The 25489-nt window shown below is 40.8% G+C and overlaps 1 protein-coding gene across 5 annotated transcripts in view; it reads left to right on the top strand.

Annotated features, from left to right (window-relative positions):
- DDX25 (DEAD-box helicase 25) overlaps positions 1-25489 on the top strand; it is a 155946-nt gene that overhangs the window by 53267 nt on the left and 77190 nt on the right. For 3 of the 5 annotated variants that reach the window (XM_075604353.1, XM_075604357.1, XM_075604355.1), the window contains 4 exons: positions 4309-4344; positions 4985-5120; positions 8742-8834; positions 9285-9387. In XM_075604353.1, the coding sequence (XP_075460468.1) occupies positions 4309-4344; positions 4985-5120; positions 8742-8834; positions 9285-9387 (368 nt within the window). The remainder of the gene's footprint in view (positions 1-4308; positions 4345-4984; positions 5121-8741; positions 8835-9284; positions 9388-25489) is intronic. The other 2 variants (XM_075604354.1, XM_075604356.1) reach the window with 1 other exon arrangement.

The following is a 25489-nucleotide window of genomic DNA, read 5'->3' as shown; positions in this document are numbered from 1 at the left end:
ACCTCCCACATCGAGACGCAGAAGGAAGGAAGGCTTACAGCTCATAGAGCGAGCATACAGCCCCCACAGCATCACGAGGGAAGGATAATCCATCCAGGCAAGGAGACTGACGTCACAGCAGATCGACGATGATGACGCTGGAACGCATGCACATGCGCAGAAGAGGATCGTGACGTCACTGGAACGCACAGACCGGAAATGGACACAGGAACCGGAAATTAACTCTCATGGACTGTTATGGCTATGCATGAAGGTAGCACTGATCGGGGGAAGCAGATTGGGAGCAGCTGGGGTGATTATGTAAATGTTTTCACTTGTTAGATTAATGTTGGAGGGTATATATACTAGGTAGATCCTCATTTGAGTATGCCTAATCACTTGAAAAAGACCTGTTGGTCGAAACGTCGTGTGGCACAATAAATTCATTTATCTTGAAATCCGTGGAGCGCTGGATCTCTCTTTTTTCCTCAGTGTACATTGGAATTTGCCTGGCAGGTACTTCCTTGAACCAGCAGCACCGGTAAACTGTATGTATTATATACAAACCCACCTTAGCAAACTTGACACCCTCTACAATTCAACTTGTCATTTTGTTCTCCAATGCAACTACAACACACATCACTGCGAAATGCTCAAAGAACTAGATTGGTCAACACTAGAGTCTAGGCGCAAAGTTCACCTTTCCTGTCTTGTCTTTAAATTCTTCATGGGCAAGCTACCCAGCTACCTGAACAAGCTCCTCACCCCTACCACCTGCAGCACTTATCACCTGAGATCAGACTCCAAAAGACTATTCATGGTCCCAAGGCTCAACAAAGTATCCGGACGTTCCTCCTTCTCCTTCCGTGCACCCCAAAACTGGAACAACCTACCAGAGATTCTCACATCCACCACCAGTTTAAGTTCTTTCAAATCTAAGGTTGCCTCACATTTTAACCTGGTCTGTAACTATATTTTCTTTAACTGTGCACGCAATGTCTTGTATATAATGTATATCCTGTTCATTTATGTAACTGTACTTGTAACCATGTACTATTTGTTTTACTCTGTGCCCAGGACATACTTGAAAACGAGAGGTAACTCTCAAAGTATTACTTCCTGGTAAAATATTTTCTAAATAAATAATTATTGTGGTGTGCAGCCTTAAACCCCTTTACATTAGAAGAGGATCCAAGACAGACCCTTGGGGTACACCCACAGATCTCGGCAGAGGGGAAGAGGTGTTGACAAATGAGGCACAAAGTATGATGGGAGAGGAAATCCAGGATAGAGCTATGTTACGGATATCGGGAGTATGGAGATTGTGATGAAGAGGGTGGTCCACAATATCAGAGGTTGCAGAGGGTCGAGCAATATGAGCAGAGTGTAATGCCCTTTGTCAAATTGTAAAGAACTGGTGAGCAACAGGTCCATGGGGGCCAGTAGACCAGTAAAGTCCCCTATATAACACTCGATCACACTACATAGTTACATAATCTAATGTGTCTCATAAAGAATAAAGCGCAGAGCTCTGAGAATCCAACAATGTAATGATATGATTTGATTAGTATAATAACAATTTTAATCGTAATATAACGTTAAAATAAAGGGTATTAAAAAGCTCCTTTGGGCAGAAGATGGGCTTAAAAAATGGAAGCTCAGAATCGGTACTAATGTACCTAGCCCCAACAAGGCTGGGTGGCCTGACAAAAATACATTTTTGAAGCCCATCTCCTTCCCTAGGGAGCTTTTTAATACCTTTTATTTTAACGTTATATTACGATTAAAATTGTTTTTATACTATTCATATCATTACGTTGTTGGATTTTCTGAGCTCTGCGCTTTATTCTGTATTAAACACATTAAATTACGTAACTATGTAGTGTGATCGAGTGCTGTTATATAGGGGACTTTACCGGTCTAATCGCCCCCTTGGGCCTGTTGCTCACCAATTCTTTACAATTTGACTATTGTTTGCTCTCCCCCTATGCACCGCTCACCCCACCTACTGACGCTCAATATACGTGAGGAGTGCTGGTGTCATTTGTTGTTTTGTAATGCCCTTTGGCAGCATGGAGGTTATTGGTTATTTTAGTGAGGGCTGGTTTGGAGTGAGCAGTACAGAAGCCAGATTGTAGAGGATCTAGGAGGAAAGAGGATGTGATGGAATACAAGGAGTTGAGTGAGACGGGACGATAGTTAGACAGGTAGGGTCAAGCTTTCTGTTTTTGAGTAATGGTATAACTGTGGGTGAAGGGAAGATAGAGTAGGGGGAGGAGTTGAAAATGTGAGCATAGGGATTGAAGTAGCAGCAAGAGGTTTGAGATGGGAGGGAATGGGGTCGATAGGGCAAGTGGTAAAAGGAGAAGAGATCAGTAGTGCAGTAGGAAGGCTGGAGTAGAGTTAGGAGGAGATGTAGAATGTGAGGATACAGAGGGGGGAAGCCTTGGCTAATGGAATACACCTTTGTCTTTAAATAGTCAGCAAAGTCCTGGGGTGAAATGGAGGAAGAAAAGCAGGTAACAGACGGTCTCAGTAGAGTAAAATACAGATGAGGCAGAGTGGGTTAAACTTTTGAATGTTGATTTATTGTTGAAAAGTAGGTTTGTTTAGCCTGGAAGAGGGCAGAATTGAAAGAATAAATATGTAGTGAGGGAAGTTTTATCAAAACAAGAGTAGGTGAGAGAACAGTTGGCCTCCAAAAAGAAGCACATTTAGTGGTGCACTCAAAGGCAGTTAAAACTTAACATTTAATAATATGAAAATAATGTCTACACTTATAATAATGTATAAAGCGTATGTTTAAAATACTTTTAATTGTTTATTTTAAACATACACACATACATTATTATAAGAAAGTGTAGACATATAAGGCTGCGCTTCTAGTGCCAGCGTCGCACCGTCGCGGTTAAACAAATGCATTGCCGCCGTTGTGTGCGCTTATAGTAAGCGCAGAGCGACGGATTGGTCACGATCGATGGAAGTCATCTCTATTTGATTTTCCAGCGACCGTCGCCGGCACTATAAGCATAGCCTTAGCTACTCAGTGTAGCTACCATCTTGTTTTGATAAAACATACCTTCTTACAGTAAGCACTTGGGTAGCACCGTTTGCCATCTCAGGCAACTTAGGCACCCTTATTATCCCATTTACATTACATTGGTGAGCGTTGTGTTCTTTCTGTGTGTTAATATGTAGTGAAGGAAGTCTGCGAGAGTGTAAGCTTTTCTCCAGTAGTGTTCAGAGGAGTTAGTGCAAGAGCGAATCCCATGTGTGTGTGTGTGGCAGTTTAGCCGGGGTCTGGGTTGATCAAGAGGAGGCTAGGGCAGAGTTGTAGCTCATGACCAGGTTGTGGGAATCTAGAGCAGATAGGAGCGCAAAGTGGAATAAAAAACTGGAAGGTTCAAAGTTGCCGTTTTTAAAAAAAAAATTGTACATTCAATATTTGCATCAATACAATCTGCATACTGACAAGTGATTAGCTAAGTGGCAAATCGATCGGTTCTCGTGTAATCGATCGCTTTTCTCTGGGTTATTTATTTCAGTTATTGCTGCAAAACAGTACCCACGATGCAAAGTTCTGTGTGGAAGATCATGTGACCAGACAGTTACTAGATACAATTGGTGCACTGCTAGAGAGAGGGCATGACTCGAGACGGAGCCTGTCTCAGAAAGTGAAGGGGGTGTGACTTTGTAAATGGTTTCTATAGAAACAAAAATGCTTGCTACATTAGAATACATTACAAATTGTTTTTAAAAAAATGCTACTAGTATTTTCTCATATTACAGAACTGATTTATTTAAAAAAAAACAGATGTAGGATATTGCTTGAACTGCAGCTTTAACAAGGGGCAGATCGCTGCGGAAACGAGGGGTAGATGGAGGGGGGAGAAGTGAGAGCGAAAATAAGATGAGATGATGGTCAGACAGAGGAAAGAGTGAAATGGAGAAAGCAGAGACTTTTTGGTGAAAACCAGATCTAGGTAGAAACCATCCATGTGGGTGCTGGCTGCAGTACATTGATGAAGGCCAAAAGAAAAGGTTGGAGAGAGAAAGCGGGAAGCCCAAGGGAGAGAGGTGTCCTCAATATGACATTTGAAGTCCCTCAAGGATAACAGTGGAGTCTGTGGAGAGCGAGCTTCAAAGTGTGAGGGGAAAAAGATGTTTAAACTTACCCGAGGGGTGGAGAATGCAGCACTTTAAGCAAGTATCTACAGTACTTTATGTCCTTTCTGCAGTGTAACAGAAGATAAGGAAGCTGACATTTGTGTAATATTTGTGGCACAACCGCTCTCAAGGCCATAACATTGTTTTTTTTTTTTTGTGTAGGCAATTCCAACTGGGACGATGAAGAGGATGATACTAGTACGGTTTCTGTACCATTTTTTCTGTTGAACATGTTGCCTTTTTATGGTTTTCACAATTACTTGTGTGAAACATTTTTATTTTAAGGACTATACAGGAGTATGTTTTGTAGGCTGTTTAAGTTTCCTACAGTTAGATGCAATACAGCTTCATATTACAATTAAACTAAACATTTTGTTTCTATATACTTTTTTATTGTATTGATTTTTTTCTAGAATTTTTTTGGTGTAGCTCAGAATACTGCAATATCGGAATTTGTTTATGTCCTCTGTTAGAAATGGGGAGCTAAGACCTTATGAAAGAAAAGCGGTATGTAGTTTGTTATTTTAAATGTTATTTAACTTGTCTTATAATAGAAATATTTAAATATGTCCGTGTTCCACTGTGAGGGTTTTTTTTAATTATTATTAAAACTTTTATATAAAACACCAGGTCTACCGGCCTCTAAACTCAATCTCAAGACTCAATACTGCAGTAGAATGTAATATTGGATGGTAAACTGACATGACAAGCAAATCTTTCTACAGATGTAAAGGTTTAGGATATGCAGAATGTTTACCCCGAGTAATAAAAAAATAAAACCTTTATTTTATATATTGAAAATCAAAATATGCTACTTTTTTTTTTTTTTTTTTTAAAGATAACCTGGCAACCAGTTCGCTACTAAACAAGCTTATCCGGAAGTCTCTGGTGGAATCTCATCACAATGTGGAAGTCTTGCAGAGGGATCCAAGTTCCCCACTGTACTCTGTTAAAACGTTTGAGGAGCTGCATCTGTAAGTAGCTGTAGCCTTAACAGTGTTGTCCTGGTAAACTACGCCTGTGGTCTCTGACTGTAACACTGGCATTCAGTAGCATTGCTGACATGTATGTAGATCTTTTATATAGCTCTAGTGATGCACCGGTAACTGGTTCCGGGGGGGGGGGGGTGGGGGGGTTTGAGAGAATTGCCCGGCCGGGTTTTTTTCGTTTACATGCTGGCGGATGGTGAGAAGGACGACCAAGGCAACATCCTGTTGGCAGCAGACTGCATCATTCTTCAGCCGGTGGGAGCAGCTGAAGACATCCGTCACAGCTGGTGCCGGTGGGAACATGTGACCGAAGGAGGAGCGTTACTGTTGGACAGCCAGGGAGGGGCCCTATCGGAATTCGCACTCCTCCCCTGCTGTCCAATAGTAACACTCTTGCTCCGGTCACATGTTCCTCTTTTCGCACAAGCGGTGAAGGATGTCTTCTGCTGCTCCCACCGGCTAAAGAATGACGTCGTATGCTGCCACACCACCAGGATGTCTTTCACTGCTCCCACTGCCACCAGGATGTCTCCATACTCCGCTGCAGTCTTCCTCACCGTCCGCTACTGGCTGCAGGTAAGTCTTCTGCTGCTCTGCTCCTACCATTCTCCAAGAGGAGAACCGAGGGAACAGAATGGAAATTACCCGGCACTAGGTTCCAGCCACCGTCCAGGTACTGAAAATAGTGCTGTGTATACCAGGTAATTTTTGGGTACCCGCTACATCACTATATAGCTCCCACTGTGTGCTCTTTACAAAAGAGACAATGCAATACACGGCATCATGAATGAAAGAAAAAAGGTGGCGGCGCACTACCGAAAGGATACTCCAAGGGTAGGTAAATAGCATTAACAAACGTACATATATTGGCACATAAACAGGACTCAAAAAAAAAAATAACACTAACGCGTTTCGCGTTGGATGACGCTTTGTCAGAGTAGAGTACTGCCGTCGTCCATTCTCTCTTATGTCGTACTTCTATATCTGCAATCAACACCCCCTAAACCAATCGCTGTGCTCACCACAAACAGGATGGGAACGTGAGGCTTGGGTGGGGATGTTGGTATACACCGACCTACAACCGAGTCAGAGTGGTAGTCGTGTAGCCGGGTCAGGGTAGGAGAGGTTAGGTTGGTCGTGACACTTGCGTGGTCAGGATTGGAGAAGTCGGATTGTCGTTGTGCATAGCCGGGGTTCAGGAGATTAGAAGGTGGGAGTCCAAATACAAGCCAAGGTCAAGGGTCAGAGAAGGCAGAAGTCCAGGTACAATCCGAGGTCAGTGTACTACAAGAAGGCAAGTCAGAATGCAGAAGACAAGGAAAGGCAGCAGGGTGCTTGAGGCAAGCACTACGTCACAAAGCAATGGTTATGCTCAGCCAACTTGCAGCAGGGATGGCTGAGCATATAAAAGACAGGTAGCCAATGGCAGGGCTGCACAAGGCTGTGAGCAATGAGTTTTCAGAGGTATTCTGTCCACTGGTAAGCAGGGGCAGAGTCTACCACAGGTGTAGAGTAATTAGTGGATCAATTTAACCCCACGTGTGTCCCTGGTAATGCGGCGCCGTCGCGTAGTCACCTGAGAGCGAGGGACGTTCTCCGTGGCATCAAGGGTTGCGGGAACGGGGCTTCAGCCCGATCCTGGTAGGGGTAGCGCGGCACCTGTGCGCAAAATCCGTGTAGGGCGCATCACCCGTCTCGTCACGGGGGTGGGACCGAAGCCCAGTCCTTACAAGGTGATATATAAACTAACCATAATGGCTAATCATGGGTGTTTGAATGTAGGTGCCCAGTCTACACAGAAAAACAGCACTTAGAACATTTAAAGAAAATAACATGACACATACATAATAGCAACATGGCTAAGTGAAACACATTTAAAAGAGAGTGAATAGCCTAATTCATATAGAGCAAAGCATGAATGCGGTATCGAGGTTAAAAAAATAATACAGGGAATCAACAGTCGGACAATAGGAAAGGAAATCCCTGTCCCCGACTTCGAAATCTAAGCGGTATGTTGGGTGACTTGCAGAGACCACGGGTGAGGGACTAAGTGCAGTAGATGGGGCTTGGCCACGAAGGTTATTAGGAGCAACTATGGCCGAGACACAGTAGCAATTAGTCTAGGCCACTAGTGGGCAACAGGTGGTCCATGGGCCGCATGCAGCCGCAGAGACTTCACCTGCAGACCCCAGCCTTCTCTCTCCTGGTCCCTTCCTCCCTAGCCTGTCTTAGGACCATGTGGGGTGGTGGCTACAAGCAGAGCGGGAATACTAGGCGAGATGGGGGAGACAGAGGGTTAGATTAGCACAGAGGGATAGGGGGAGAGAGATCTGCACAGGGAGCGTGAGACAGATGATATAGGGGGAATAGGAGTCGTTATAGCGAGCGGTTGTAGGGAATAGTTATACGCGCAATAGGAAGAGTTTTTTTTATAATGCATGGTTATATGGCAAGACTGTATGGCCCTTGATGTATCATGTTGCCCACAACTGGGTCTAGGCTATTGAATTTATTCATTTGAGAGGTGAGCTTTACGGCTTGACTCAAAGGTGGGAGAGAAGATGCTTGGCATGTACAGAGAGTATGAGTTCCACAGGTGAAGGGGGCGGGGGGATTGTAGAGGAGAAAGGTTTTGAAAGGAAATGGTTATTTGCAGGGACGTAACAAGAACTTAAAACTTGTGTAGGGAGGAGCAGACGAGGGGAGAGCCTTAAAGGTAAGAAGGATAGTTTTGAAACTTGATGGGAAGCCGGGATGGGGATTTAAGTTAGAGAGGAGCAGCGACTGTTCTGAGAGTCAAATTAGTCTAGCAGCAGAATTCTAGAGGGATTGTAAAGGAGTCTTACATGGCTGAATAGTACAATAATCCAGATGGGAGAGAATAAGGGCAAGTATTAGAGTTTCATCAGTAGATGTGTCTAGAGCTCTGGCTTACAAGTTAGACAAAATCTGCCTACAAACATGGATCTACTGTAGTGTACTTTAGTCGAACTTAAAAAAAAAGTGTAACATTTGTGAGATTTGTTCGGTGTGCTTATTTGTAGAATTGACATACAGTACTGTAGTGGTTGTGGTTTTATTTTTTTTTGTCATTTGTATTTCAATTTTTTTACATGGTATATGCAAACACGTAAACAGTTAATTTTATACAATGGAAATCCTAGGTTATTTCTATAGTACATTCATTATATTGCTCTCCGGTATTAACTATCTAATTTATTAGACACAAAGTATAATAGAAAAATAAGCATTTTTCCACGTGCAGTGTAGTGATTTTCAGGCACACCCAGTTTCCCGAGGTAGTTACCGTGAAGTTACGGCTATTATTTTTCTGGGTTTTATAGGGATTTAAATGGCTATCCAATAGAAAGCTGTTAGCGATGTTGTGACTTACTATTGACCTGATATTTGGCAGCCATTTTATTTCACCTGGAGGGAAAATTAAACGCTAATTTCACTGGTAAGTATCTTAGGACAGATCTAAAATAGTTGGGATTCAATACAGTGTGTGTATTTTTTGGGGGCTGTTGAATTGCTGCTTTAATAAATTTTGTTTTCTATGCAAAGTTTACATTATGCAGTAAATATGAATGTCTAATTTTTCAGAAAACCTGAGTTACTCCATGGTATTTATGCCATGGGTTTTAACAGACCCTCAAAGATCCAAGAGTCAGCTCTTCCTTTGATGCTTGCAAATCCGTAAGTAGTTTGAAGACACATGTCTATCCATTTTCTTAATCACTGAAAGGGGTTTTTATTTGGGGGAGGTGAGTATGCTATAGGGAAACTGCATTGCCAACTGGTAATGGCACTGTGCATGAAGTAAAGACGCTACAAATCCAGTGCAAGCTCTTTTAGTATAATCGTCATGGCCCAAATTTACCAAGTGGTTATTCCAAAATACACCTTCCAGCTCTGGAAGTCACCCTACAACCCATTATCATGAATGGGCTGTAAAAGTGTCTTTTAGCATCGGGTAGCATCTTCTGGAATAGCGCCACTTGGTAAATATGGACTTATCTCCTGCACAGCAATGTATTACCCATGTAAAATATGTGCTATAAAGATGTGTGGATAGGTTTAATCATTGCTCACTTCACTTCAATTTAAAAAAAAAAAAAAAATTTTTTTTTTTTTTTTTTTTTGCAGACCCCAAAATCTGATAGCACAGAGCCAGTCAGGGACAGGGAAAACGGCAGCATTCGCCTTGGCTATGCTGAGCCGTGTGGACACCAGTAAAAAGTATCCACAGGTGACTGGGAACAAGTTTGAATCCTTTCAGCTGCCTCTCTGAAATGGAGGGGGTTTAAACAGCATGTTTACATAGAAAAAGTGTAAATTAGTTCAAATGTAAATATTGTTTTAATTTCTAAAAATGTTGATCATTGAAATGTAACCTCCTAAATAAAATAAAAATAACATTTGTTAACTTTGATCCTTTTAACCATTTGGGTGCCCGAGGGGCTATGGCATCAGAGTACCACAACCTCTCCAGCACATTGCGATCATGTGATTGCGCTTCTGGAGCTATTTCATGATATTGTAACTTAGGAGGAGGGAAGAGGTGTCATCTTCCGTTCCTCGTCTGGTCAGATGGCGTTCTGTGCTCCTATGGAGCATTGAAATGCAATCTTCCCTAGAAAACAAGAAAAAAAGCCCATATCCTAGCTACTACTTCAAGGGGCCTGTAAGAGACATGTGCAGAGGTATAACCAGGGAGACCGATTTGGGGATATTAAACCACGGCTTTTATTCAGCCCGTCACATTAAACAATACAGTTTAAGGAAATATACACACAAACATCCTATCCCTGTGTAATTGCTATGTTGCTTTCTTGTTCCCCATGGCAGTGGGCACCGCAGGGTTTAGTCTTATCCCTAGCTTGAGTAGGACAGGAAATTGAATTCTTGCAGGTTGTCCATAAAAGGTCCCTCCTACTACCTGTAGATAGTCTTTTCCTGTCCTACAGCTAGGAGTAGTGTTTATTTCAAAGGGACTCACCGGACTGCAACTCGTATAGTAAATTCTAGGGAGTTCTCAGCCTCTGTCCTCCTGCAGCTCTGTCAGTTAGAACCGTGGGTGGTTGCAAGTTGGAGGCCCGTGTGACCAGGCAGACCACAGAAGTGCCTGAGAACGTAGTGGAATGGTGCGGGGACATGCCGGCATGGCATCCCACGTGCAGACACGCACAGGCGCGAGCACAGAAAGCCAAGCACTCGGATTGGACTAGCTGACGATCACGTCCGAGAGGAGAGGCGACTGCCTCAAAGTTAAGGCAACCTGCAGCATGGTACCCTGTGCAGAAAGAGTCAAATCAGTTGGAAGGAGTACAGAAGCTAGCATGGAAGCTTCTGCAAGCAACGGATCGCTTACTAAAACTGGGCAAGTCAATAGTTGATTTATATGGAACTAAAATGCATGTTTTGTCACTTTGGTGCCACGGTTCTACAACCAGAAGAGTGGTTCCTCTAAAGTGGCACCTCATTGGCACCTCTAAAGTGGCAATGGAGTCTCTGCATCAAAAAATAAAGTTTCTAAAAAATATAAAAACTAAATGGTGTGCAGCATGTGATGAACTAGCTTTACATGCTAAGAAGCTTTGTGGAGATGGTCTTAAGGCAGCATCTGGGGATACAAATTAATAGTTTTCTGACATGGGTGAAGGATACAGTAACTCAGAGATTATAATTAGTAGTGCAACAGGCAGCTAAACCATTTCGAAAAGGTCAAGATTTCAAACCAGTTTGGCTATAACGAGGGAGTCCTCTTCGGATGAATCAGGTATTATATCGTCATGTATCGGAAGCGGAGTATTAGGATTCTTCAGGCAAGAAATGCAGACAGAAGAATCGGAATTTAATCTGGAAATTGTGGAACGTCTAATAAAGGCAATGAGGGAAACATTGGAGTTGGAGAATATAGAAGATAACACTCAAATAACTGATTATTTTGGGGGAATACACAGGAAGACCAGGTGTTTCGCAATTCATCAGGTAATTAAGTATATGGAACAAGCGGAATGGTCTCAACCTGATAAACTGAATATCCCTAAGAAATTCAACAAGATATATCCTTTTTAACAAAAGGATGTGAAATTTTGGGATGTAAGCCCGATAATTGATGCAGCAATATCAAGGGTGACAACAAGAAAGACAACCATACTGGTGTAGATGCAGCATCATTCAGGATTATGATGGATAGGAAGATGGACAGTGTCCTGAAGAGATCCTATTCGACAGCTGGCTCAGCATGCAATATCAACAACGTCGGTATCAAGGGCTATGCGCGTATGGATCTCTAATATAGGAGGCATTAGAAAAACGAGTCAAGTGAGCTTTTTTTCTAAAAGCTTCATCAGAGATCAAGTGGGCAGCTGACTACATTGCTGAAGCTTCTCTTGATGCGGTAAGGTTAGCAGCCAGGTCAATGGCATATGCAATGACTGCAAGAAGAGCCCTATGGCTCAGACACTGGATGACGGATTTGGCATCTAAGAACAGTCTGTAATTTACCTTTTTGAGGGAGAATTCCTATTTGGGAAGAAGTTGGGTTCAATTATATCCCAGGCATCAGGAGGTTAAAGTACTTTTTGTACCCAAGAAAGGAGGACAATGATATTTTTCTATATATCGGCCAGAAAGAACACAATATGGAGAAGCAAGAGAATGTACCATCCTGGAAGATCGTTTTCAAGACAAACTTCCTGGAGAGGTGGATAAAACATTCCATTTTCGTGGCCCCAGAGGGAGAGCTTCATTCGTCAGAGGGAAGATTGCATGAAGTTCGAGTCCAGCAGCCCCCCTTTGGGGGGAAGATTAAGCCAATTTGGGGCAGTATGTACTCAATCAATAAAATACAGATGGGTAATTCAGATCCTTTCCTTTGGATACCACCTGGAGCTCAAGGAAAGATGGGTATATTCTTAAAAACAAGACATATTCAAACAAAGGAAGAGATCAAAGGAATGAATTTCATCCTGAACGACTTGCTACAAAACAAGGTAATAATAAAGGTACCTCAACCGCAGAAGAAAACGGATTTATTGCAGATTTTTGGGGGGGTAAAAAAGGTATCTGGAGGATTCAGGGCAGTACTTGAACTATAAAAGAGAAAAGGATACATAATGCAATGTCACTCAATGTGCAATGGGTACAAGAAAGTTAATAGGGAAAATATATATTATTACACGGCCATGTGAGAGCAAAATTGCCCCAAATGAGGGGGTATCCCTCAGGGTTCCTCTCTCTTCCCTTAATCAGCAACTCTGATAACCAATAGGTGGTGGATGTATATTCTTCCGGTATCCAATGGTGTCTCCCAGTGTGGAACAATACACACGGAGAAAGTGTTTTTTAAAGGACGATTGTACATTTGCTAAAACAAAAGGCAATGATGCACTCACATGTCGTGTTAGCTCTGATTAAGACCATACGGTCCCAGACTGCTGCGGTGCAGAAAGATCCCTTCTACCGCGTGCGGCTAGCAGGGCTGTATCATAGCTGAACGTGAGAACTACGGTGTTCGTTAAGAGCCAAAAATAACACGTTCACGATGGAACAACACGTTTCACATATGTCTATGCTTCCTCAGATGCCGTGATGGACTTGTTGGATCCTCTGGGGTTTAAATACCCTCAGGTGTTTGTAAGATTCAATCCACCTTTATATGTGAATTATTTTAACAGTTGTAGGCAATTACTTGAAGGTATTGGTGAATACAATTGAATGCAGTTGTATATAATATGACATCCGACTTACATATTTGACATCCTATCTCGAATGCCTTTAGAAAATAGTGTTACAATTTAAAACAACCTAAAAATAGAGATTGTTTTGACAGCAATGTGATGATGTATATCAGTCAGATCTTTTTCATAATTAATCAGTGGATCAGAGCATGTACAGCAAAACCCCGTTATAGCGCGACCCATTATAACGCGAATCGGTTATAACGCGGTCTGAGCATGGCTCCCGAATTGAAAGCCTAATTTTGCCAGTTTACCTGCATCTCAAATCCTCCATTTTTCCGCCTTTCGCTCTCCTCTTCCAGCTGTCCTGTCCACGTGCTCATCTCTCTCTCCTCTTCCTGCTGTCCACGTGCTCATCTCTCTCTCTGCCCTCGCGTGCCATCGTGTTTTTTTTTTTCCAAACATTCAATTCAATGCTTTATTGACTACCAGACACAGACACAAATAAACAGTAATACATTTTGTACAAAACACATGCAGGGATTGAACTCGGGACCTTCTGATACCAATGCCTTGCCTCTTACCTCTACACCATAGGCTTGGTGTGACAAGACATAACCTATAAATATATTTATCCTCTACAACACAAGGTACATGTCAATGTTAAATCTTAAGTTTATTTCTAGCTGTCTATGACATCACACAGCTCCTGTGGTCTAGTGGTAGAACTCTTGCCAACATATGAAAGGGTCCTGGGTTCAATTCCTGTATGAAATGGTATAATTAACTTTTTTAATAAATTATTATTTTAATTATATTGTATAATTTATAAATATATAATTCTTATCAAATCCTGTATCTAACACTCGATTCTCCTCACTTTTAAAGCTTTACACTCTCCTGCTCCTCCTTGGGCTAAGGCCCCGCTGCACGCGCCTGCACGGCCGGCTTGCTTGGCGGTGCGTGCAAGTCACTTCACCGCGATTTGCGGTCTGCAGATAACTTTTTTTGGCGTGGGGGGGGCGTGTCCAAAACGGGTCGGGGCGCGGTCATGACAGGGAGGGCGAGCCAAAACACAGAGCCCCATTGATTCCAGGCACAGCAGCTGCCTGCATGCAAGTCCCCAGCACAGGCAGCAGTGGACAGGGGCAGCCTATGAAACGGGCACCAGAGGGGGGGGGGGGCGAGAGGGAGAGCTATGCACGGGTTCCATCACAGACTTCCCTCCCAAGCCGCCTCCTCTCCTCCTTCCCTCATTGGCTCACTCGCGTACCGCGTGACGCGTCGGCACTTCTGATCACCAGAGGCTTGTAGCTCCGGTCGGCAGACACGTCACAGCACGCAGTGAGCCACGTCGGAAGAAGGCAGCAGAGACCACCAGACTGGAGGCAAGGGGCTGGTGGCTCGCGCGACCTCAGCCATACACCTCAGCCCTAATTTCTCACTATACACCATCCCTACTCTTGCGTTCTGCTCAAGGATGTCTTCTCTCTATCCCTTTTGTATCTAAAGCCCTTTCCCGCCTTAAACCCTTCTTACTTTCTGCCCCACACCTCTGGAATGCCCTTCCCCTCAATATCCGACAAGCTCCCTCTCTATCCACCTTAAACACACCTGCTTAGGGAAGCATATGAGTAGTTCCATGACTGATAATTAACACCTCATTCATTAACCGTGGCCCCTTGCAGACACACTTGCCTGAACACCCTCCTACTGTCTGTACGTTTTTCCTACCAACAAATTAAATTGTAGGCTCTTTGGAGCAGGGACTCCTTTTCCTAAATGTTACTTTTATGTCTGAAGCACTTCTCTCCCCTTTTTGTGTTATTTATATTATTTATGTTTGTCACGTATATTACTGCTCTGAAGCGCTATATAAATAGACACATACATACAGTACATACATACAAAATGTTTTAATTCATCTTGCAGAACATGAAACCAAGAATAGCCAGGGCAATACTTGTGTCCCCAAAAGAAAGAGGGGCGCGTAGAGGTTTCAAAGATGATTAAATATTACCTAACATCTCACTTGAAGCAAATAATAATGTGGCACTCTGGCGGGGACCACCACAGGTGTGTAGGGATTGAAAGAGCTTTGTCTGGGTATATGTCACTTCAAGCGAGACTCTGGCTTACAAAGGAACAAAACATGATCTATAGACCTCCATGTAATTCAATAGAATTTACTTTAAAGATATGGTGATCGGCTCAAGCTAAATATACACGAATTGTATACCCCTCAAGACTAATCACGCTATTGGAAAACCCAAATTTTCTTTTAGGAATGGGAAATAATAATTTTAAACCACGGGAGGGGGGGGGGGGAAGATATAAAAGAAATAGGGGTTGTTTTAGTTGAGGGGAAAATAATGGATTTGCGAATATAATCAAATAATTTGCTATACCCACTCGATCTATTTCGGTACTTCTAAGCAATAAAGCAGATCGGACAGGGGAAAAGGTGTGTGTGTGTGTGTGTGTGTGTGTGTGTGTATACAGTGGTCGACAAATCACCAAAAAATCTACTCGCCACCTAGTACCACACGTGTGCTGCTTGGGCCAATAGGAGCTCACCACCATGTTAAATCCACTCGCCCGAGGCGTGCAAATGTATAGGTTTGTCGAACACTATATATATATATATATATATATATATATATATATACACACACACACACACACACACACACACACACACACATATATACATATATATATATATATATATATATATATATATATATATATGACAAACAAAACAATAAAGCAGCGCCTAGTGAGGGTGTAAGTGAAATAATTGTGATATAATTATGATATATTAAATATATGTGCTAATGTGAATAAATATAAAATCTAAACTAAGTGCCTAAACTAATATAGTGAATAGACAAATATATCTTATTTATGATACAATGCTGTGATAAGTATTACCATACACATAAATACAATGACAAATATATATATATATATATATATATATGAGGTAAATAAGAATAAAAAAATAAAGAGGGTAAAAACCAGTCCTCAAGGCAATAGTCCAATGATGAAAAAATGAAGGTTGGTTTTGGGGGTCTCCGGCTGCTCTCGGGGGGATGAACCACATCCGAATGGAATCTGCAAAAAGGAGAGAGGAGAGAGCGCACACCCCATAGTGTAAAACCGTAAATTTATTGAGGGGAAGGGGAAGGGGGGGGGGTAAAAAATGCACTCACAAGGGTACAAGTTTTAAAAGCATATCGTGATCATAATCACCACCATCCGGTAACTGTGTTGATGCTGTAGAAGACCCTCGGTCCCAAAAATGGATGAACCACACTGTTGCAAGAGTTCCTGGGTTGGTAGATGGTTAGGAGACAAGTTCCAAAGATCCCAAGGAAAAACAGCTTTGCTCGTGGGTCTCTGTGGTGTCCGGCGCTCGAGTAGATTTCCTCCTGCGCTCCGTGATGACGTAGTGTCTGTGCGTCTACGGGATGACGCTCCCTGACGCGTCTCGTCACACACGGGTGACTTTCTCAAAGGGTAGTGGGGAAGAGTGATATGTCTGCATATATATACCCTAATGGTTCCGTGGTATACAGCTGAAAGTAATAATAAAGGTAATCGGAGCCGAAATCACTCCTAATGACACTGGGGAATCAATTTTCTAAGGGGCATGCAAAGCTATTACTATATATGGATACTATACTCAGTATATTAACACAGTATATAATGACAGAGGGCACAATACAATACAAAGCTAATATGACAATATCTAGAAAATATATATAAATATTTAATTCCAAAATTGTAAGCTAATATTATATATAAACAATGCTATATATATATAAAAACCTAAGTGGTTTCAAAATGACTCATAAGTGCCAATAGATATAAATTGTAACATAATAGAACACAAGAATAAAAAACTATAATGCCATAGAACATGTCTAGAGGGAAAACCTAAATGAATAATGTTAACAAATTTGGCAGTTAGCCTATACTATAATATATACAAAAGTCCCTATAGTAGAAATAATGATAATAATGATGTATATAAACCTAGATATTGAAATTTTACCGATGAAAAAAACAACAATATGTAAATGGTGAAGGAGGTGAAGGACTCAAATGTGATATCAATTATATAGTGTCCCAAATATAGACACAATAAATCTGAAATTAATAGATGAATAAAAGTATGTTATGTGCAATAGGACTCTTAACTATATGTGACTATAAAACATGATATAATTATGTATTAATAATGTATTGATAAATTTATAAATGATGGTGCGGGCCCTAATGTGAAAGAATTTTGTTTATTTACTCTAAAATAACATTGTGTTTAAAAGATTAATTTCATAAATCATTGTGTGGAAAAAATGATTCAAAGAACCAGAATTAATGTATATGTGTGTATATATATATATATATATATATATATATATATATATATATATATATATATATATATATATATAATGTAAATAAATTAATCTTCGAATGGTCATTCAATTAATTTATTTACATATATATATATATATATATATATATATATATACATATGTAAATAAATTAATTGAATTAATTAAATGATTCAAAGAACCAGAATTAATGTATATGTATACATATACATTAATTCTGGTTCTTTGAATCATTTTTTCCACACAATGGTTTATGAAATTAATCTTTTATACACAATGTTATTTTAGAGTAAATAAACAAAATTCTTTCACATTAGGGCCCGCACCATCATTTATAAATTTATCAATACATTATTAATACATAATTATATCATGTTTTATAGTCACATATAGTTAAGAGTCCTATTGCACATAATAACATACTTTTATTCATCTATTAATTTCAGATTTACTGTGTCTATATTTGGGACACTATATAATTGATATCACATTTGAGTCCTTCACCTCCTTCACCATTTACATATTGTTGTTTTTTCATCGGTAAAATTTCAATATCTAGGTTTATATACATCATTATTATCATTATTTCTACTATAGGGACTTTTGTATATATTATAGTATAGGCTAACTGCCAAATTTGTTAACATTATTCATTTAGGTTTTCCCTCTAGGCATGTTCTATGGCATTATAATTTTTTATTCTTGTGTTCTATTATGTTACAATTTATATCTATTGGCACTTATATGAGTTATTTTGAAACCACTTAGGTTTTTATATATATAGCATTGTTTATATATAATATTAGCTTACAATTTTGGAATTAAATATTTATATATATTTTCTAGATATTGTCATATTAGCTTTGTATTGTATTGTGCCCTCTGTCATTATATACTGTGTTAATATACTGAGTATAGTATCCATATATAGTAATAGCTTTGCATGCCCCTTAGAAAATTGATTCCCCAGTGTCATTAGGAGCGATTTCGGCTCCCGATTACCTTGATTACCTTTATTATTACTTTCAGCTGTATACCACGGAACCCTTAGGGTATATATATATGCGGACATATCACTCTTCCCCACTACCCTGTGAGAAAGTCACCCGTGTGTGACGAAACGCGTCAGGGAGCGTCATCACGTAGACGCACAGACACTACGTCATCACGGAGCGCAGGAGGAAATCTACTCGAGCGCCGGACACCACAGAGACCCGCGAGCAAAGCTGTTTTTCCTTGGGATCTTTGGAACTTGTCTCCTAACCATCTACCAACCCAGGAACTCTTACAACAGTGTGGTTCATCCATTTTTGGGACCGAGGGTCTTCTACAGCATCAACACAGTTACCGGATGGTGGTGATTATGATCATGATATGCTTTTAAAACTTGTACCCTTGTGAGTGCATTTTTTACCCCCCCTTCCCCTCAATAAATTTACGGTTTTACACTATGGGGTGTGCGCTCTCTCCTCTCTCCTTTTTATATATATATATATATATATATAGATGGGAAAAAAGAGGAGAGAGCGCACGCCCATAGCGTATAAAAGTATATTTAATGAAGGGGAGGGGGGAGGGAGGGGTAAAAAACGCACTTACAAGAAGTACAATAAAATCAAGCATATGTGATAATAATCACCACCATCCGGTCTAACTGCAAGCTCTTGGGGCAGTCCCAGGCTCCGTTGGTGAAGGAGCAGCGTCTCAGCAGATTTCCAGGACTGATGTAAGTCATCCGGTCAAAATGCAGACTTTGGGGGCAGTCCCAGGCTCCGTTGGTGAAGGAGCAGCGTCTCAGCAGATTTCCAGGACTGATGTAAGTCATCCGGTCAAAATGCAGACTTTGGGGGCATTCCCAGGCTCCGTTGGCGAACGAGCAGCGTACCAGCAGTTTCCCAGGGCTGGTGTGCTGTGAATAGTCCCAGACAAAAAGTTCCGTATAGGTAGTGCCTGCAGCACTAGCGCTAGGATCAGTCCGCTCCTGCGCTGGATGTAGACTTCAATGTCAGTGCGTCTGACGTCACGACGCTCCCTGACGCGTTTCGTCAGTCTCGGCTAACTTTTTCAAAGGGATAACGTGAGGGGGGAGGTCTGGTATTATATACACACTCCAATGATGGTAATTGATGAAAAAACACCCCTACTCAGCTGCAGTCATTATCCGTGCTACCAATACTATAGAAAACATAATTACATAAAATACAGATATTTACCCTGAAAGAATTGGAGGAGATGATAAAATAAAACTAAGATATACATTCAATATCCAATCATATTACTAAATATACATATACAGTTAACACACAGTTAAACATATATTAGATATAAAATAGTTATCAATAACCAATTATAAAACAACATTATAAAACAACATAATAAAACAACATAATTCTCTAGGGCTCAAACCCAAATAAAAATACTAATCCTGTATGTGAATCAAACCCCATAAGTTGTAACCATGGGATACATTGCAATACATCAACATGGTGCAATGATAATACATATCTAGATCCCACCTGTAGATAGAGGGATGATCACACACAGGCCAGTGTGGAGTATATTACTTAAATATTGATGATGGAACAGGAGATCATATGACATTATATACATATACATATATGCAACCACAATCAATTAAATATTAAATATTGCACCCAGATGAGTGCATGGATCAAATACCAATTCCTATGTTCCCATATGATTGGACTAAGGACAGAATGAAATTAGATATAAATTTAAATATAAATAAGGATCTCTTGACCACTTTGAGCGGTCCACCAATCCGACCAGGTATGTGGAGGGAGATTTAGATGAGGATTGCAATATTTTGCACTCACCTTTTAGACCGAAATCAGTCTTCTTCCCATACCAGTCCAAGGGCGGATTTGTGGATACGTTCTACAGCCTGGTTTTACGTGACTTTGAGTCCATGTGTGCAAAATCCACCAAATTCAACCCCAATTTAACAAAAGGTGAACTGGGCGCATTGGGCGGGCTTAATCTCAATCATGATATAGTTATTAGACAGGCCGACAAGGGGGGGGGCATAGTCATCCAGGACTTATCTGCTTATCTCACAGAGGCACGCAGACTCCTGGGTGACTCGGCCTCCTATACCTTGTTGGAATCCGATCCAGTTGACACTTACCAGTTGTTGCTGAAGGAGCTCCTCACATCTGCACAGGGTGATGGTATTATTTCAAAAGTGGAATTTAAATTTTTGTTTTGTTCACATCCACGCACTCCCATTTTTTATCACCTCCCCAAAGTGCACAAATCCTTGTCCAATCCCCCTGGTAGACCCATAGTATCGGGCGTGGAGTCGATGACATCGACCCTATCCCAATATGTAGATTACTTTCTTCACTCCTATGTAACTGCACTGAGGTTCCATGTTAAGGATACGCTCCATGTCATCGACTCCATTTCCAATATCAGGTGGAAATCCACCTATCTATGGGCTACATGTGATGTATCATCACTATACACCTGTATTGAACACACCAAGGGGTTAGAGGCAATTAAATATTGGTTGGATAAGGATTCACGATTCCCAGACAAACATAAGCGATTTATTTTACAAAGTATTCACTTTATTCTCACGCACAATTATTTTTTATTTGAAAATGATTTTCACTTGCAAATCTGTGGAACGGCCATGGGTACGAGATTCGCTCCCAGTTATGCCAACCTCTTTATGGGGCACTGGGAAGAATCCCATGTCTGGCAAAACACCTCACTTGGAGTGGGTCTCGTATACTATGGCCGTTTCATAGATGACATCATTATAATTTGGGACGGAGAGGAGTCGGTCTTACACGATATCCTGAGCTCCTTCAGCGACAACTCGTTTGGACTCAAATTTACTTTTGATATTAACAACTTGTCCACTGTATTTCTGGATCTGGCCCTGAGCATAGACACAGACCTGAATATCATTACCACCACACATTTCAAGTCTGTGTCTGTGAATAGCTACGTCCATGCGTCCAGCAACCATCACAAACACTGGCTCAACAATATTCCCTTGGGGCAGTTCCACAGAATTCGTAGGAACTGCACAAGAGATATTGACTTTGAAAACCAGTCGGTCACACTTGGAAAGAAGTTTCGTTCCAAGGGATATGATCCCGTCGTGGTGTCCGACTCTCTCAGCAAGGTGAGTTCCATTGCTAGATCGACTTTACTTGAGAAATCAAAAAGCAAACAAAATAAACAACAGAGAGGAAAACGTTCAGGTTATGACACCCCAATAATACATTCAGAGATGGAGAGGTCGACTGTAAGATTTATTACCACCTACAACCAGTCATCCAAATTTATCAATAGGATTTTAAATGATCATTGGTCCATTCTAAAGTGTGATCCTTATCTAGGACCTATCCTGCCGGATAGAGCTACTGTTACATATAGGAAAGCAAGGAGTATAAAAAGCATACTAGCTCCCACTAGGCTTAAATCATCCTCCAAGTGTGATACTGAAAAACAGAAGGGACCATTGGGTAACCATCCCTGTGGCCGCAGTCGATGCATTACGTGCAGGCATCTTTTGAATCAAACTCATGTTTGTTCTCCAATGAGGGGTACCACGCATGCCATCAGTAGCTCTATCACCTGTCTCAGCACTTATGTTGTGTATCTTATACAGTGCGGTTGTAGTCTGAAATATGTTGGACGAACCACCAGGACTCTGGGAACTCGCTTCCTAGAACATAGGAGAAATGTTATTAAAGGTCTGAATAATCACAGTGTCCCTCGACACTTTAAATTATTTCATCAACAGAATCCAAGACCATGCAAATTATGGGAATAGAGACCATTTCTCCCTGTGTTCTGGGAGGCGACCGGTTCAAGACGCTCTGCAGGCGGGAATCCTATTGGATTCACCAATTGGGCACTCTCAGTCCTGGGGGACTAAACGAATGTTTAGACGTTAGTACTTTAGTTTAGTTTTTCCTCGGATGCCTCTTCCTGTTCTCCTCCTCTGCTTCTCAGTTCATCCCTTGTTTGGATCTCCTCCAGAGGTCCCCCCATTCCAATTCCCTATTCCTTCCCCTTCCCCCCCCCTCCTTTTCCATTCCTTCCCTTCCCAGTCCCCACCCTCCTCCCTTCCGTCTGACAGATGGATGATCCATTCATTGCACATTAATGTTAATTCATAAAATAGACACTTTTAACTAGGGACACTGGGTTAAATAGATGGTACGAGGAATTTATCCTATATACACTGTATAACACTAAAATAGCACTTTTATATATACATATTAAATTTATTTAATTAGATATTCACTTAGTATGGCCAACTAGGGCCTGGTAGTTACCATTATAGAACAAGATAAAAATAGGTATATAGTATATAGTTTATAGCACACATATAATATTTCCACACAACACTTATCTTACTTGATCACAGTATAGCACATATATGCAGATATACTTTCCGGGCCCCTGCCTTGTTTGTGGCATACAGACTCCAGTTATATATTCTCCTTTTGAGTTTAGGCTTCCATTTGTATGAACATTTATATTCACATTTTTATTTCAAATTTCAATTTTTCATCCTTATTTATATATAAATTTATATCTAATTTCATTCTGTCCTTAGTCCAATCATATGGGAACATAGGAATTGGTATTTGATCCATGCACTCATCTGGGTGCAATATTTAATATTTAATTGATTGTGGTTGCATATATGTATATGTATATAATGTCATATGATCTCCTGTTCCATCATCAATATTTAAGTAATATACTCCACACTGGCCTGTGTGTGATCATCCCTCTATCTACAGGTGGGATCTAGATATGTATTATCATTGCACCATGTTGATGTATTGCAATGTATCCCATGGTTACAACTGATGGGATTTGATTCACATACAGGATTAGTATTTTTATTTGGGTTTGAGCCCTAGAGAATTATGTTGTTTTATTATGTTGTTTTATAATGTTGTTTTATAATTGGTTATTGATAACTATTTTATATCTAATATATGTTTAACTGTGTGTTAACTGTATATGTATATTTAGTAATATGATTGGATATTGAATGTATATCTTAGTTTTATTTTATCATCTCCTCCAATTCTTTCAGGGTAAATATCTGTATTTTATGTAATTATGTTTTCTATAGTGTTGGTAGCACGGATAATGACTGCAGCTGAGTAGGGGTGTTTTTTCATCAATTACCATCATTGGAGTGTGTATATAATACCAGACCTCCCCCCTCACGTTATCCCTTTGAAAAAGTTAGCCGAGACTGACGAAACGCGTCAGGGAGCGTCGTGACGTCAGACGCACTGACATTGAAGTCTACATCCAGCGCAGGAGCGGACTGATCCTAGCGCTAGTGCTGCAGGCACTACCTATACGGAACTTTTTGTCTGGGACTATTCACAGCACACCAGCCCTGGGAAACTGCTGGTACGCTGCTCGTTCGCCAACGGAGCCTGGGAATGCCCCCAAAGTCTGCATTTTGACCGGATGACTTACATCAGTCCTGGAAATCTGCTGAGACGCTGCTCCTTCACCAACGGGGCCTGGGACTGCCCCAAGAGCTTGCAGTTAGACCGGATGGTGGTGATTATTATCACATATGCTTGATTTTATTGTACTTCTTGTAAGTGCGTTTTTTACCCCTCCCTCCCCCCTCCCCTTCATTAAATATACTTTTATACGCTATGGGCGTGCGCTCTCTCCTCTTTTTTCCTTTTTAGATATCCTGTGGACGTGGTAGGTCCACACTGAGAGCTGCCGGAGACCCTACATACCAGCACCCATATTCATCATCGGAACTATTTGAGGACTGGTTTATCCTTTCATTTGCTTTTTTTCATGTGTTGTTGTTGTATGTTTGTTATGGGCCTATCCTATGGTTATAGGTCTGTATACCTTTACAACATTGCTTAGACTATTTAGGTTATACATCAGATATTTCTACATAGACATACATAGTTTATATGTTCCTTTAAGGCGCAGCTTTTTTCCTTCTGTTTATATATATATATAGATATATATCTATATATCTATATATCTATATATATATATACACACACACACACACACACACACACACACACACACACACACATACATGTATGCATGCATACATGCATACACACAAACACAAAAAGGATATGGCGCCACCCAAACCCACTAAACGTGTAAAAAGCAAACAATGATGAAAACTAGATTGTATAGGACTGATACACAAAAATATATAATATATAAAACAATAAAATAGAAAGGTGTAGAAAATATATGTGCAGTAAAATAATAAACAAATTGAAAAAATAATGTCCAGATTAAATACAAATCCAAATGTAACTCCACATGCAATCCAATAGAGTCTTTGCAGCCGGACGATCTCACCGGAGTAACCTGGTTCCTGCAATCTGGCTGGCGATTGAGTATTACTCATGAAAATGTGCCCATGTATTCTCCAACGTCTTAGCGTGAAAATACACCGTCTGCCGACTCGGGACGACTCCAACCTCCGGAGGATTTAACCCACTCTTATAGCGCTGATGATCTGGGAAAACAAAATGGCGGACGAGCTCGGGAGAAGACAGTAATTGAGTCAGACAACCAGTGAAGCTTTGTCAAAAACTGTTCTCTCGTTTATTGAAGGGTATACAGCCAGTTTATATAGCAAACTTGAGCATAGAAAAAACACAGATATGAGAACATACTTCCCCTTTTACTTCACAGTCTGTCTATCTCAGCAAAACTGACAGACAGTTTATGGTCTGGGAAAGGGGCTCAATACCGAGTTAGGAGGCCGTTAAGGAAATGGCAGTATGTTGTGAAATGCATTGTTGTATACAAAACAAAATAGGTAGCGCTATATCCTAAAGTGTAGGCAGCCTATGATATATCCCTGAACCCCAGTCAGGTATCAAACAGTACAAAAATTATATATCAATGGCGCTCTGCACTAGTAAAATATAAACATATAATATATAGTAATGGAAATATACAACCAGTGGCGTGGATGTTTCTCCTGGGAATGGATGTTCCACATGTGATGGGAAAACATGTAAGGAAAAAAAATCACAACATAGTGTAATACTGTGAGACATACATACAAACATATAACATAAGACGGACGCTGGGAACAACAAGTGACCAATTACAAACACATTTAATAAAGCATCTCATTAAAAATACATAAAATACATAAAATAGAAACTGTTAGGGCACTCCAACTCAGGTGGGGGTACCTGCTTACCAAAAGTAAGAAGGTATCAGGCAGTGG

The sequence above is a fragment of the Ascaphus truei genome, chromosome 6 (genome assembly GCF_040206685.1).
Source record: "Ascaphus truei isolate aAscTru1 chromosome 6, aAscTru1.hap1, whole genome shotgun sequence".
Taxonomy (NCBI): Eukaryota; Metazoa; Chordata; class Amphibia; order Anura; family Ascaphidae; genus Ascaphus; species Ascaphus truei.
This window is presented reverse-complemented; position numbering and strand designations above follow the sequence as displayed.